This window comes from Durio zibethinus, chromosome 1 (assembly GCF_047325235.1).
Source record: "Durio zibethinus cultivar Kanyao isolate XHJ-2024 chromosome 1, ASM4732523v1, whole genome shotgun sequence".
Lineage (NCBI taxonomy): Eukaryota > Viridiplantae > Streptophyta > Magnoliopsida > Malvales > Malvaceae > Durio > Durio zibethinus.
This window is the reverse complement of record NC_143162.1, coordinates 37,280,140-37,294,215: the sequence shown is the minus strand read 5'-3', so window position 1 is coordinate 37,294,215 and position 14,076 is coordinate 37,280,140. Positions and strand designations below refer to the sequence as shown.

The 14,076-nt window shown below is 36.4% G+C and overlaps 2 protein-coding genes and 1 long non-coding RNA gene across 4 annotated transcripts; all 3 read left to right on the top strand.

Moving 5' to 3' along the window:
- Nucleotides 1-1,482: 1,482 nt before the first annotated feature.
- On the top strand, nucleotides 1,483-10,298 carry LOC111312784 (lysine-specific histone demethylase 1 homolog 3-like). Of its 2 annotated transcripts, XM_022913383.2 has the most exons (9): nucleotides 1,483-1,653; nucleotides 1,930-3,918; nucleotides 4,284-4,425; nucleotides 4,603-6,930; nucleotides 7,060-7,153; nucleotides 7,301-7,668; nucleotides 8,173-8,877; nucleotides 8,980-9,054; nucleotides 9,529-10,298. In XM_022913383.2, exons 2-9 carry the CDS (start codon nucleotides 1,991-1,993, stop codon nucleotides 9,592-9,594), a joined length of 5,706 nt encoding a protein of 1,901 aa, XP_022769118.2. In that variant the 5' UTR covers nucleotides 1,483-1,653; nucleotides 1,930-1,990; the 3' UTR covers nucleotides 9,595-10,298. The 2 variants fall into 2 exon arrangements, 1 of the variants encoding a protein (XP_022769118.2); XR_002692962.2 differs by having other exon boundaries at nucleotides 1,523-3,918; nucleotides 8,173-8,913.
- A 9-nt stretch (nucleotides 10,299-10,307) lies between these two features.
- Nucleotides 10,308-10,828, top strand: LOC149520616 (uncharacterized). Its single transcript, XR_016346790.1, has 2 exons — nucleotides 10,308-10,445; nucleotides 10,667-10,828. It is a non-coding gene; the product is annotated as an uncharacterized LOC149520616 (long non-coding RNA).
- A 918-nt stretch (nucleotides 10,829-11,746) lies between these two features.
- Nucleotides 11,747-13,050, top strand: LOC111312783 (V-type proton ATPase 16 kDa proteolipid subunit). The gene is made up of 3 exons (XM_022913382.2): nucleotides 11,747-11,885; nucleotides 11,974-12,259; nucleotides 12,671-13,050. The coding sequence occupies exons 1-3, from the start codon at nucleotides 11,807-11,809 to the stop codon at nucleotides 12,801-12,803; spliced, it is 498 nt and encodes a 165-aa protein (XP_022769117.1). The 5' UTR covers nucleotides 11,747-11,806; the 3' UTR covers nucleotides 12,804-13,050.
- The last annotated feature ends 1,026 nt before the right edge of the window (nucleotides 13,051-14,076 follow it).

Here is a 14,076-nt window from a genome sequence, read left to right as displayed (position 1 = left end):
TTATATATTTTGTTTTAATAAATAGATTAATCATATATAATCGTATTATTCGTATATAATCATATTAATTAAGTCGTGTCATATTGTATTATTTAAGTAATTAATCGTGTTAATCACGTCGTATTGTCTTAATTTGACATAAATTAATTTTAAATATATTAATTATTTTATATTACGTATAATATGTATAATAAATATATCATATTTATATTTATATTATTTATATTATTCAAATATTCATATTTTATTTGTGTTAAAATTACTTATATCATATTTAAAATTTATTTAATATAAACTACGACATAATAACACGAATTTTCAAATATAATATTGACAACTATAACTGTAAGTAACATTAGCCTTAAGCGTTTAAACAACAAATAAATTACTATTGAATTTTGATTACTCCAATGATGCTTTAATTAGACTTCCAATGGTTATTGACCAAAAAAAAAAAACAAAGAGTTAAATATAGTTTCTTAGTACTTTATTTAAAAAAATTTTGAAGTAATAATTATTTTATTTAAAATCATAAAAAATTAAAATTTAATTATTAAAATTCAACAATTCTAAAGCAATTATCTATGAAAATAACAAAGTTTTACAATAAAAAAAATTACACAATTTGCAAAACTTTGTCCCTTACCATGTGGTTAATATATTTCTATTTATATCATTATGGGTATTTTCTCTCGTTCTAAACAAACTATAATAATACCATGCTTAGTAGAATACATAAAATGAGCCATCACATTTATGATTATGTATAGCTTATCAAACAACATAAAATATAAAATATTGAACATCTGATTCTTGATACATTATTTTTTTATCTAAAAACATGATTCAATCATCCATTTTTTAAATTAGAAAAAAATTATAAAAATATGACAAAATTTGATTAACATTTTGCATTTAGCATCAAGTAGGCAACAATTACGTTCTCCTATTAAAAAAAAAGGCAAAATAGTAATAAACATTTATGGGAAAAATATTTTTTGAAAATATCTTAATATTAATTAATATGCAAAGCTCATTTCATGTACATAATATATCACATTACTATATAGTTTATTATTTTTAACTTTAATGTAAAATTAATAATTTGAAAAAAAATAAAATTTAACTCATTCTTATTTGTCAAATAAATTTATTTAATAAAAATCTTTGAATGAAAGCTGAATTTTATTTAAAAATAGGATAATTTTTATTAATATTTATAAAAACAAAATATAAAAATATAAAAATAATTATATAAAATTTTATTGATTCAAAAAAATCCGCATTCATATTTTTTTTATATGTTACATGTTATAAATTACTATTTTTATTTGAGAGGATTTACTTATATTAATATAATTTTTATGTTTTTAAATATTTGATTAAAATTAAATTTATAACTTATTTAAATAAAAATAAAAAATTTTAATTCAAAAATTTTAAAAATATAAAAATTACACTAATACTAGTCCAATGCAATCCGTTCTCTTTTTTATTTTCGTAAGTCATAATAAAAATTTTCACTGTACCGTGGTAGCGGCGAAATATGTACGGCGTGACATTTATTCCGCAAACAACGACGCTAACGTGAGCTTCTCACTCTCCTCGACAAATTCCATTAACGCCATCGTTTTCACTGCTTTCGTCCCTCAGGTCTGGTTTTATTCTCAATATCTCTCTCTCTATTTACCTCTTTCTCTCTTTACGCTTTACTAATTCTCTTAAAAACCCTAGATTTTTGTTATTTCCTTGTTTGAAATCTTATTTCTTCATTGGATTCCATGCACGAGAGAGAGAGAGAGAGAGAGTAGGACCAAGGCATTGACGATAAGAAACTCTATCCATTTTTATCTGTGAATATAAATTTTTTTGGTGAATATTTAAGGATTTGATAAGTGTTGGAACATTTGATTTTGGCTATGGCTTCAGTTGCTTGAAGGAGGGAATCTTTATTCGAAATTATGAGCTTTAATTTTTTGGTAATTGAGAGATGGAAAGTGATGATGGTTCAAATTCCAAGGCAGGTCCGCAATTGCAATTTGATTTGGGGAATAATGTTGAGCTAGGGTTAGAAAAGGTTTCATTACAGAAATCGTTGAAACCTAGGAACAAGAAAATGGATGGTAGTAAGGGTTCTAAGAAAAGATTACAGGTCAAAGCAGTGGAGGTTGGTCTTGATTCAGATGATGATGAGCCCATTGGGTCTTTGTTGACAAGGAAACCTAAGAATGCTAAAATGGTTAAGTCTGGCTTGGAGGGCAGTGTTGAGAAGTGCCAGAACGTCGATGTTAAGGCAGGTAAAACCCTGGGCGAGGATGAGGAGGATTTGGGGGGAATGAATGATACGTTGGCGAGCTTTAGGAAGAAGTTAAAGGGTCCTAAAAAAGATATTGAACTGGGAGCAATGAGGGGAAGGGGTTATTCTTTGAATGAGTCTGTCGAGGATGGTGAGGTTTTGAATGAGAAATCTGTGTCAAACACTGGAGCTAAGGGTCAGGATATTGGTGAAGATAGGTCTGATGTGGTTAATGATAAAGGGGTCGAACAAAAGCGTACATTGAAAGTAAGGAGTAACACGTTTGATTCAAAAGCAAAGCCCAGTGGGGTTGATGATGAATCAGAAGGGTTGGAATCTCAACTTGAGAAAGATCAGAATGAGGGAAGCATGTGGCCTGGAGAAGGATCGAATCAATCTTTGGATGAGAAGTTGGAAGGGTTATTGTCAACCTTTATTCACAGGTCTCAATCTGTTTCACTAAGGAAATCTTGCCCAAATTCTAGTTCGAAACAGAATTGCAAAGCCACCCATCATGCTTCTGCTTCAACAAACCCTAGCAAAAATTGCGATGATTTTGTATGCAATACAGCTGAGGACCAAAGATTTGACGGTGGTGTGTGTCAACAAGAAAGCATTTTGGAACCATGTGATTTAGATGTTCAAAAGGGTCGTATAGAGGATCTGAGCAGGTCGCCTAAAGTTTGTGACAAGGATTCTGACACTGCACTCCGGGACAATTGTTTGGGAATTGACCAGAGGGGTAAACCAGAAAGTGAAGGTCTAAAGGATGGATTAAAGCTTCAATCTACAGGTAAAACAGGCAGTTCAGTGCGCTGTGTAGTAGAAATGCCCAACTCTCTTTCTTCCTCAAAGCAGATGGAAGCAAACCTTGGGTCTGGTAGTGGAGGTTTGTTTCTGCAACCTGTGGACATTTCAAGTGCAGATCCGGAAATTTCTTTAGCTGGGAAAGAGAACTCTAATGATGAGTTGTTAAACAAGTCTTACAAAAATGCATATGAAAAGGCTGCAAAATTAGAAAGTCATTATAATCTGTCTCTGTCTGCTGTTGATTCACTGAAGATGGAAGAGACTTGCAGTGATGGTCCAAATACTTGTGCTGAGGAAAAATTTTTAGAAACCTCTGTTTATCCCAAACTTGTTTCCATTCAGAGGTGCAACTTTGCTTTCCATCAACAATCGGAAAGGGCATGCCATGGGCCCTGTGTTCACAGCCGTGGTAGTCTTTTCATCAATGAAGAGGCTAATGGAGATTCTTCCACATCTTTAACACCTGATGAAAATGAAAGTTGCCATGAAGATGCAGTCTCTCTGCCTAGTTCTGACATCAAAGACAGTAAGTCATCAGTTTTCCAGCGACGTGGGCGCAATATTAAAAAGCGTAGGCATGGAGATATGGCTTATGAAGGGGATGCTGATTGGGAGAATTTGATGAATGAGCAAGGTTTTTTTGGAAGTCAACATTTTGTGGACAGTGATTGTTCCGTCAGAGCAAGAGAGAAGTTTGATGAGGCAGCAGTATCAGCTGGACTGAAAGCTCGTTCTGTGGGTCCAGTTGAGAAGATCAAATTCAAGGAGGTCTTGAAGTGTAGAGGTGGGCTACAGGAATATTTGGAATGCAGGTCTGTGAATATGTATATATTTGTTTACTAATTTATTATTGTTACGAACTTTTTTGAGTATGGGCTCCTTTTTATGCTCCCACTTTTTTTGTTCTAACTTTAAACTATAGTGATTAATTACCCCTGAGACCTTGTGCGCCAGGTAGCATCTTTTGTGGTAATTTTTATTTTTTTGATTTTTGATTTGGCCTCTAAACTTGGAATTGTTCATTAAATTTACTTGTATATTCAAGGATTTGTATTTGGTCTCCTTCTTTTATAGGAGTTGATATGATTGCCAGTTTCCAATGTGCTATCTTCTATCTTCTGATGTTCTATTTTAAGTCCTGTTTTCTTCAATCGGATTTAATTACTTGGTGCTACAGGAATCATATCTTAGGTCTCTGGAGTAAAGATGTTACCCGTATTTTGCCTATTGTTGACTGTGGTGTTAGTGATACTCCTTCAGAGGGTGAACCACTGCGAGCTTCCTTAATTAGGGAGACATATGCATTTCTTGATCAGAGTGTAAGTGTTTACTCTTGAATGAGTCCAAATATGTTATATATGTTTTTCGATGGATAGAATTTCTTATATATATATATATATATATATTTAAGTTCTCTTATTTTATTACTTTTGGTGTATGTTTAATGTTGATCTTAAAGTTTGGTAGAAAATCGAATGCTAACCTCCTTTTTGCAGGGTTATATAAACTTTGGAATTGCTTCCAAGAAAGAGAAGGCAGAACTTAGTGCTAAGCATAACTACAAACTTCTAGAGGAAAAAAATTTTGAGGGTAGCTCTGGGGCCTCTGTTGCTGATTCAGAGGATGGGGTTGCCTTCATCCTTGGTCAGGTCAAGACTTCTGAAGGTACTATGGATGCAAAGAATGTTGTTAGAGTTGATGATCAAAACCAGGCATCTGAAGCCACGATATCTGAAGTATTGGTTAATTCTATCACATCAGAATTACCTTATGTAAAAGAACAAGAAGAATACCCAAGTGATTCTTGCCAGCAAAATGGATGCATTGATGCAAAATTAAACCCTGGATTGATTAGTTTTCACGTTCCAAGTGCTGATCTATCTTTTGATGCAGTTGACATGGGAATAGCCCCTGTAACAACTCTGGAAGAAGGGAGTGACTCACAATATGTTCAATCTGCAGCTTATGATAATCCTGACAGGAATCAACACCAGCAGGGTGATTCAGAGGTCAGGAAGAAAATCATAGTTGTTGGAGCTGGTCCTGCTGGATTGACTGCTGCATGCCACTTGCAACGTCAGGGATTTTCTGTAGTTGTACTTGAGGCTAGGGATAGGATAGGAGGTCGTGTTTATACTGATCGCTCCTCTCTTTCAGTACCTGTGGATCTTGGTGCTAGCATTATTACTGGAGTTGACGCTGATGTGTCAACTAATAGAAGACCAGATCCTTCCTCATTGGTTTGTGCACAGTTGGGGCTAGAGTTAACTGTGTTAAATAGTGCATGTCCTCTTTATGACATTGTATCTGGTCAAAAGGTTCCTGCAGATCTGGATGATGCTCTGGAAGCTGAATACAACGCTCTTCTTGATGATATGGTGTTTCTTGTTGCTCAAAAAGGTGAAAAAGCAATGAGAATGTCTCTTGAGGATGGTTTAGAATATGCCCTTAGAAGGCATCGCATGGAAAAAATAGGAGCAGATATTGGAGAAACAGAATTACATTCTTCAATTGATGCTTTCTATGATTCCAAATCAAGCAATGTCATTGGAAAATTTCCTGAAGAAAAATATTCTGAAGAGGAGATTTTGAGTCCCCTTGAGAGAAGGGTTATGAATTGGCACTATGCCCACTTGGAGTATGGTTGTGCTGCTTCACTTAAGGAAGTGTCCCTTCCCCATTGGAATCAAGATGATGTTTATGGTGGCTTTGGAGGAGCTCATTGTATGATTAAAGGAGGTTACAGCAAAGTAGTTGAGTCTCTTGGAGAAGGACTTCCCATCCACTTGAACCATGTAGTCACTAACATTTTGTACAGCCCAAAGGGCGCAAAGGGCTCTGGAATTGACGATATTGAACATAGGCAGGTCAAAGTTTCCATATCAAATGGCAGTGAATTTTCAGGAGATGCTGTGCTTGTTACTGTGCCACTTGGTTGCTTGAAAGCAGGAGCCATAAAGTTTTCTCCTCCATTGCCCCAATGGAAACATTCTTCCATACAGCGGCTTGGTTTCGGAGTTCTTAATAAAGTTATCTTGGAATTTCCAGAAGTGTTTTGGGATGATACCATGGATTACTTTGGAGTGACTGCTGAGGAAACAGATAGTAGGGGCCATTGCTTTATGTTTTGGAACGTCAGAAAAACTGTTGGTGCTCCTGTTCTCATAGCCTTAGTGGCTGGTAAGGCAGCTATTGATGGTCAATGTATGAGATCATCGGATCATATAAAACATGCAGTAATTGCTCTCCGTAAACTTTTTGGAGAGGCTTCAGTTCCTGATCCAGTTGCCTCTGTAGTGACTGATTGGGGCAGGGATCCTTTCAGCTATGGTGCTTACTCCTATGTTGCCATTGGAGCATCGGGAGAAGACTATGATATGTTGGGCAAGCCCGTTGAGAACTGCTTATTTTTTGCTGGAGAAGCTACTTGCAAGGAGCATCCTGACACAGTTGGTGGTGCAATGTTGAGTGGACTTCGGGAGGCTGTGCGACTGATTGACATACTCACCACTGGAAATGATTATACAGCTGAAGTAGAGGCAATGGAGGCTGCACAGAGACAATCAGAATCGGAAAGGGATGAAGCTAGGGACATAATCAAGAGACTTGAAGCAGTTGAACTTTCTAATGGCTTGTACAAAAACTCTTTGGACCGAGCTCGGCTTTTGTCCAGGGAAGCTTTACTACGGGATATGTTCTTCAATGTGAAAACCACTGCAGGACGATTGCATCTGGCCAAAAAGTTGTTGGGTCTCCCACTAGAATCCTTAAAATCCTTTGCTGGGACAAAGGAGGGGCTTACCACACTCAACTCATGGATGCTGGTATTTTTGCTTTTCCTGATTTGTTATCCATCATTAAGTCCTATTATGGATTTTGTTCTAGTAATGCATATATTTAGTAGCATTAGATAATGGCCTTTGATGTTTATTGTGTTGAATTGAAATTAACAGGATTCGATGGGAAAAGATGGTACTCAACTGTTGCGCCATTGTGTTCGTCTTCTTGTGCTTGTTTCAACTGATCTACTTGCAGTTCGTTCATCAGGTATTGGTTTATTTTATGCATGTCATATTTATTGCATCATTAGTAATGTGTGAAGTTTTTGTTTCTATGTGCATTTCTTTTCCATGAATTGGTATGTGATGAATAAAAGTGGCTAAGATGACATTTTTCTGATAATTGTTTTTTTAGGCATAGGGAAAACTGTTAAGGAAAAAGTTTGTGTACATACAAGTCGTGACATACGTGCTATAGCAAGCCAGCTAGTTAATGTGTGGCTTGAAGTGTTCCGTAAGGCAAAAGCTTCTTCAATGAGGAAATCCCTTAAAGATCCTGCCCCAGGAAAGCCACCTCTACGCTCGCATCATGCTACTTTAGAGAGTAAACGAACCTTGCAGGATTCTTTTTCTGTTGGAAACCAGTATCCTTTCAATGTGAAAGAGAATGGTAAATCAATTGATATGGAGATGGAAGCCGTCAACCTAGCAATGTCTGAGGAAGAGCAGGCTGCCTTTGCTGCTGAAGCAGCTGCTCGAGCTGCAGCAAAAGCTGCTGCTGAGGTTTGTTCTTTCTTTTACCATTTTGACAGCGGCATATCTACATTAATGCAGTGTCCTTAAAATATCGTTACTTGTATGCCACCTTGCAGAAGGCTTTATTTGTGCTTTTGGACATTTGGATTTATCTTGTTTCCCTTAAAAGACCAAAAGAGTTATAGAGCTTATACCTTCTTTTACTGTTAATTTTTTAACATTCATCCATCTCATATCATTTCTTAAGAATATTTCATGATGGCTTTGTACTGTGAAAGAATTGAATTACATGCTTGTTGTTACTTTTGATCAAGTTCATATCATTAGTTGATAGACTGGCCAATTTGGATAACTTGTGATAGTATTTGACATTACTTTGAAAATGCAAAGAGTTGCCAAACATTGCATTCTACAACCATATTATTCATATACTTTTGCTTTTCGTTTTCACTAAAAAGAAATATTTCCTTCGTTCTTCTGCTGTGGTTATTGACTTACGTTTATAAGGAGATTTACTATTGTACTCTGTAGGCACTTGCATCCACAGAAGCCAACTGCAACAAATTGCCACAGCTTCCCAAGATTCCTTCATTTCACAAATTTGCGAGAAGGGAGCAATATGCACAAATGGATGAAAGGAAGTGGCCTGGTGGTGTTTTGGGAAGGCAAGATTGTATATCAGAAATAGACTCTAGGAACTGCAGAGTTAGGGACTGGTCTGTTGATTTCTCTGCTGCTTGTGTTAACCTTGACGGTTCCAGAATGTCAGTAGATAAGCTGTCTCAGAGGAGCCATTCGAATGAGATTGCTAGCCACTTGAAACTTAGAGAGCACTCTGGAGAAAGTTTGGCTGTGGACAGCAGTATCTTCACAAAAGCATGGGTTGATACTGCTGGTAGTGGGGGGATTAAGGATTATCATGCCATTGAAAGATGGCAGTCTCAAGCGGCTGCTGCTGATTCAGATTTCTTCCATCCAACAATGCATGCCAAGGATGAGGAAGATTCAAATACTAGTTCAAGGCAACCAAAATGGAAGCATGATGGACGAGCGAATGAGAGCTCCATCTCCCAAGTTACAGTAAACAAGGAGCAATTTAAAAATCATCCTAGTGGAGCTAATCGTATTAAGCAGGCTGTTGTTGATTATGTTGCATCATTGCTAATGCCCCTTTATAAGGCAAGAAAAATTGATAAGGACGGATACAAATCGATAATGAAGAAAACTGCAACAAAGGTTTTTTTCTTCTTTTCCCTTTCTTGACTTCCACAGGTTAGTTCTCACTTCTTTTATGCCTCTACTTCCGGCCTGGTCTTATGCTTTTAGTTCTTTTACCAGGTAATGGAGCAGGCGACAGATGCAGAGAAAAACATGGCTGTTTCTGAATTTCTTGATTTCAAGCGCAAAAATAAGGTATGTATTTTATATGTGATGTATTAGGTTATATCTATTTACCCAGTCCACCTATTGGACTTGTTGATATATCTTTTCTTTTTCCTTTTTTCCTCCCCAATTTGAAAGGATTCTCTGATGCACATTACTGGCTCTGTTAATTGCTGTTGTGATGATACAGCCAGGGCATTGTTGCTTTTGTTAGCTTCTGTTTCTAAATTAAATTTGGTTTATAAATCTTACTATTATAGTATTCTTCATCACAATCATTTTAACAGACTTCCTAGCAGAATTGCTTGATTGGTTACTTCTTCCTTTCCCTTTTACTGTGAAGAGGACAACTGCTGTTATTTTTTATTTTTATTTTTCCTGTTAGCTAAACTTATCGTATCACTCTTACAGAGTTGGTACATTCCTTTGTGAAAATGGATACTTAATTGTTGTATACAGATTTGGTTTCTTGATCAACTTAATTTGGATGCTTTTGACTTGCAGATTCGTTCCTTTGTGGACAAATTGATTGAGAGGCACATGGCAATGAAGCCAGTCAGTAAACATTGATGGTGTTAAGGATTGACTGGTTATGCTTTATTGGACGCTACACTGCAAGACCTATGAAAGCTTCTCTCTGCATGAGTTCACTGCCCTTAATGATGGTGGTGCTGCACAAAGAGTTCTACAATCTGCAGTTCATGATCCGGAAGGTGTCATTGGAAGGAAAAACATGGTTTTGTGTTTTACAATCTTGATTGACCCTCAAAACAAAGCAAAAGTTGCTCAAGTTGATGCTTTCTTGCCAATTTTATCGGAACTGGCACTGGAATATGTTTGAGGAGGCTGTATTTGGATGTTGAATTGGCTTCTTTATTATATATGGGCTCAATAAAAGTGTTGTGGCTCATCTATCTCATCTGGGTTTTGGGCAATCGTGTGGCATTGAAGATGACATCAAGATCCTTATATGAATTGGCTTAATGACGTTGTACTTCAAAGGGTGGTAGTCAAGACCCAAAAGTTTATTCTGAATCCATTCTGACAGATGAGACATTACTGGTCTTGACTTTTCTTCTTGTTTTTGATGTGTACAGTTTAGTATTCTTTTAGTGGTGACAAGCATACAGAGATCGTCTATCAGGAAATACTTCAAAATTGTCCTGATTTTTAATTGAACATCAATTGCTAACTTCAATTTCTTTCTTCAAATCTTTGTTGAAGGAATGGCATTTTAGTTGTATGGAATGAATCTGAGGGACAGTATCTACATATTTTGTCTTGGTTTATGTGTGCATCTTTTTTGGGGGGTTGGGGTTGAATCGTATAGCATCAGTATGCGTGGAGCAATTTTTTTTCTTCATTTCATGATTGAAGAGTGAGCTATTTCCTTTGTGACATTTAAATTGAACGATTATAAGGTGAGTTACATGTCTGATGGTATATTTTTAGATGGTTTTGGATTCGTAAGGCATTAGCATATAATGCCGTATATCATCTGTTGGATAAGTTAGAGAAATGTACTATGCAATATTAGCTGGCTGTTTCCTTTTATACACTTCTGTATGCAGAACGTCAATGGAATATTCTTTTCATTTCTTGGTTATTACTTCATTGCTAACACTTATTTCTGAAATTTCAGGTTGGCATAATGTTGCGGTTCTGGCCGATGAGAGGTATGTGCTCTTTTACCTTTTATGTACTGAATTCCTAGTGCCTAGAAACTATTGTGTAACTGTGACCACAAGTTGGATGCTGATGTTGCAAAGATCCAATTAATATAGCTGAAGCTTGATTATTTTTACATTATCTTTTGTCTCGGATGTTCAGCATTTTATTTGCATCAACTTTGAAGGTTTGTAAGCAATAGAACAAACTAGATGAAAGTGCTTTAACATGATGGTTTCATTCCTGTCAAAGTATAAAGGCGGAGTAGAGATGTATACTGGTACTCCATGGAACTTGACTGCTTCTGAAGAATTAAACCCTTATCTCAGGCTAATTGAGGTATGGCGGGTTTGAGCCGTGACTGACTATTTAGGACTCAATGTATTTGGTGACAGTTGAAATCCTAATGATTATGGGGTTCATTCTGTTACAAGTGGACGTATTTATTTGAAAAATTGCTTTGCATTTTATCTTTTATTGTTGGTTGATAACTTAAGCATGTAAAACTTCACCCATAAAGAAGAGGGGAGATGAGGAAAGGGTGTGGGCGGGGGATTCTGTGAAAAGATGGGTCTTGCTTGAACAATGGTCATCCCCCCTAACGAAACCAGACTCGGAGTTTAGTTTGGGCCATTCTTTTTTGTTTTCAGATCATAATGTTTTTCTTTAATGTTATCCCGCTTCAGATTCAATTAAGCCCCAATAATAAAACTTTTTAAGAATGAGAGTAAATTATGTTTTATGAACCAAAACAAATTTTAAAAAATGAAGAGTTTTTTTTTTTTTTTAACATTGATAATATCCTTTTTTTTTTTTTTTAAATTGCAATGAAAAAGAGGTTAAATTAGAATTGGGTGGGGTTAAAATTATATAAGGAGTTGATATGACGATATTGGGTGGTCGGAGCCAAGGGTTCAGCCTAAATAAATGTCCATGGTCTATGACCCAATAAAAGAGGCCCAATTTCAAGTTATTTGGGGTAGTCCTTTTTCGCTACTTTTTCCCAGCGTCTCTTGAAATAGATATATATATTTTTTAACATTACTATTAACAGGAGCAAAACCAAAACAAACATTGTCAGATCCGATCGGTTGGTTACTCTTTTCGGACAAAAATGTCTTCAACATTCAGCGGCGATGAAACTGCTCCTTTCTTCGGCTTCTTGGGGGCTGCTGCTGCCCTCGTTTTCTCCTGTAAGCAATTTACGCTATTCCAAAAAAAAAAAAGAATGATTTCTATCTTTGTGGATCTCGGGGTGGGTTTTGATCGGTTGTTTCGCAGGTATGGGAGCCGCTTATGGGACCGCGAAGAGTGGGGTTGGTGTAGCGTCGATGGGGGTGATGAGGCCAGAACTGGTGATGAAATCGATCGTCCCCGTGGTTATGGCTGGTGTGCTCGGTATTTATGGCTTAATTATTGCTGTTATCATTAGTACCGGAATTAACCCTAAGGCTAAATCTTATTACCTTTTCGATGGATATGCCCATCTGTCTTCTGGTCTCGCTTGTGGCCTTGCTGGTCTTTCCGCTGGTATGGCTATTGGGATCGTTGGTGATGCTGGCGTTAGGTAATTCTTTTAGCTTTGGTTAACAACTTTCAGTTGGTAAATGCTTTACGATCATATCGCTTTTGTACATTTTCTCTGTAGAACGTTGGTATTATTTCTGGGGTTTTGATGTTTACCATGAATACTCACCAAGTTGACTATTTTGTGTTACCTTGTTAACACTATAAATTAAGCACTTTCTTTACTTGGTTGTTTAGATGCAGCTTTGGGAGAAATTTAAGTAGGATTGTTTTATATCCCTTTGAAATAGTACTATATCTTTGTCAGCATTGGATTCTATTATTGATTCTGTATAAGTTGATATTCGTTACTACTCTTGTTGATGATTGTTGCTTTATTTTGTCTGCTAAGTATTTTCCAAGCACTATTACCTTGAATCTCTTTGTCTTATCGTGTAATTGGATTTTGCAGAGCTAATGCACAACAGCCAAAGCTTTTTGTTGGGATGATCCTTATTCTCATCTTTGCTGAGGCATTAGCACTATATGGCTTGATTGTCGGTATTATTCTCTCTTCCAGAGCTGGTCAGTCAAGAGCTGAGTGAAAGATGGCCTAATTGGAAGTATCTTAGTTTTTCTTAGGAAGTGTTTTCTACGAAAAAATTCTTGGGTGCTGGTGAGTATTTCTACAGATTGAGAAATTCGCAGTGGCTGATGATAGATAACAGATATAAATTAGTTGTTTCAATAAAGTTTGTCAACTTTGTTTCATTATAAAATTATGTATGTACTTGTGGATCCAATGTAGACCTTGTAGAATTACTGCCTCCATATTTCTTTTGCTGGTTTTTATCTGTTTAGTGTTTTTAAATGCTGATTGCCGAGTTTGGTGTGAATATGATGAGCTTAATGGGCCAATTGGTAACTGGACTGTATTAAACCGTGCCTGGCTACTTCATAAATCCTCCACTTATTTGATATGAAGCTCTTCACGCAATCACAGCTAGCTTCACTTCTCCATACGCGTCAGCTAACCCTCCTTGAGTCTTTGCAGTTGGCTTCAGAGGGATTTTCTTGTATGATTTATACGCCTCGAGTCTCGACGCCTTTTTGCTATGCTCAATGCATCGATTAACCATGAAGGATGATGTATGTGATAAACCTTATGCCACTGAAGGGCTACGAGCTTAAAATACCCTATAAAATTCAATTAGATGGGGTCGGCACTTTTTGCCAATTCCTTTTGCTTTGGAAAATATTACTCCTAAGAATTTCTTTAGCGAAAAGATAGTGCCAATAACAACAAAGAATCAGAACCAAGAGTACCAATTACCAACTGATAAAGCCATTGTTTTCAGATTTAGTAACTGATACTCAATCGGGAACTTAGGAATTGGGCTTAAATTCAAATGGTTTTTCTCATAAGGTTCGATGCCAGCTGTTGTAAAATTTTCTTCCCCAATTCCCCTTATGTTTTTGCCAGTTTTGCCAAAAAAAAAAAAAAGAAAGAAAAAAACTTGTGCTCAATCGGTGACAGAGGATTCTTTTAGAGGTTTCTTCGTCTCAATAATGGTCCTTTCAGAGTGGTGAGTGGGTTCCTTCCTAAAAAAATGTAATCAACATCTTCTTCAAAACAGTTGCTTGCCCATAGGCCTCATCAGAGTTTATTTAATCCAACCCAAATATTTTCCTTTAAAAGGAAGCCAGTCAAAAAGTTTAATATAAAGTCAAATTACGATTACGAATTCTCCTACGTCATCGTTAACATAAGTGTATTTTTTTGTTACCATTTGAGATATCCTTGACTATTATTCCGAACACCGAATCCAATGGTCTGAGCAAATCTAGATCTCAAACATGTCCTAAATCCGCAGTCCA

Coding starts and splice junctions, on each gene's coding strand:
- LOC111312784 (XM_022913383.2), top strand. CDS start 1,991: ATGGAAAGTGATGATGGTTCAAATTCCAAGGCAGGTCCGCAATTGCAA. Junction 6,931..7,059: donor CACTCAACTCATGGATGCTG/GTATTTTTGCTT, acceptor TGAAATTAACAG/GATTCGATGGGAAAAGATGG. Junction 7,669..8,172: donor CAGCAAAAGCTGCTGCTGAG/GTTTGTTCTTTC, acceptor TGTACTCTGTAG/GCACTTGCATCCACAGAAGC.
- LOC111312783 (XM_022913382.2), top strand. CDS start 11,807: ATGTCTTCAACATTCAGCGGCGATGAAACTGCTCCTTTCTTCGGCTTC. Junction 11,886..11,973: donor TGCTGCCCTCGTTTTCTCCT/GTAAGCAATTTA, acceptor GTTGTTTCGCAG/GTATGGGAGCCGCTTATGGG. Junction 12,260..12,670: donor GTTGGTGATGCTGGCGTTAG/GTAATTCTTTTA, acceptor TGGATTTTGCAG/AGCTAATGCACAACAGCCAA.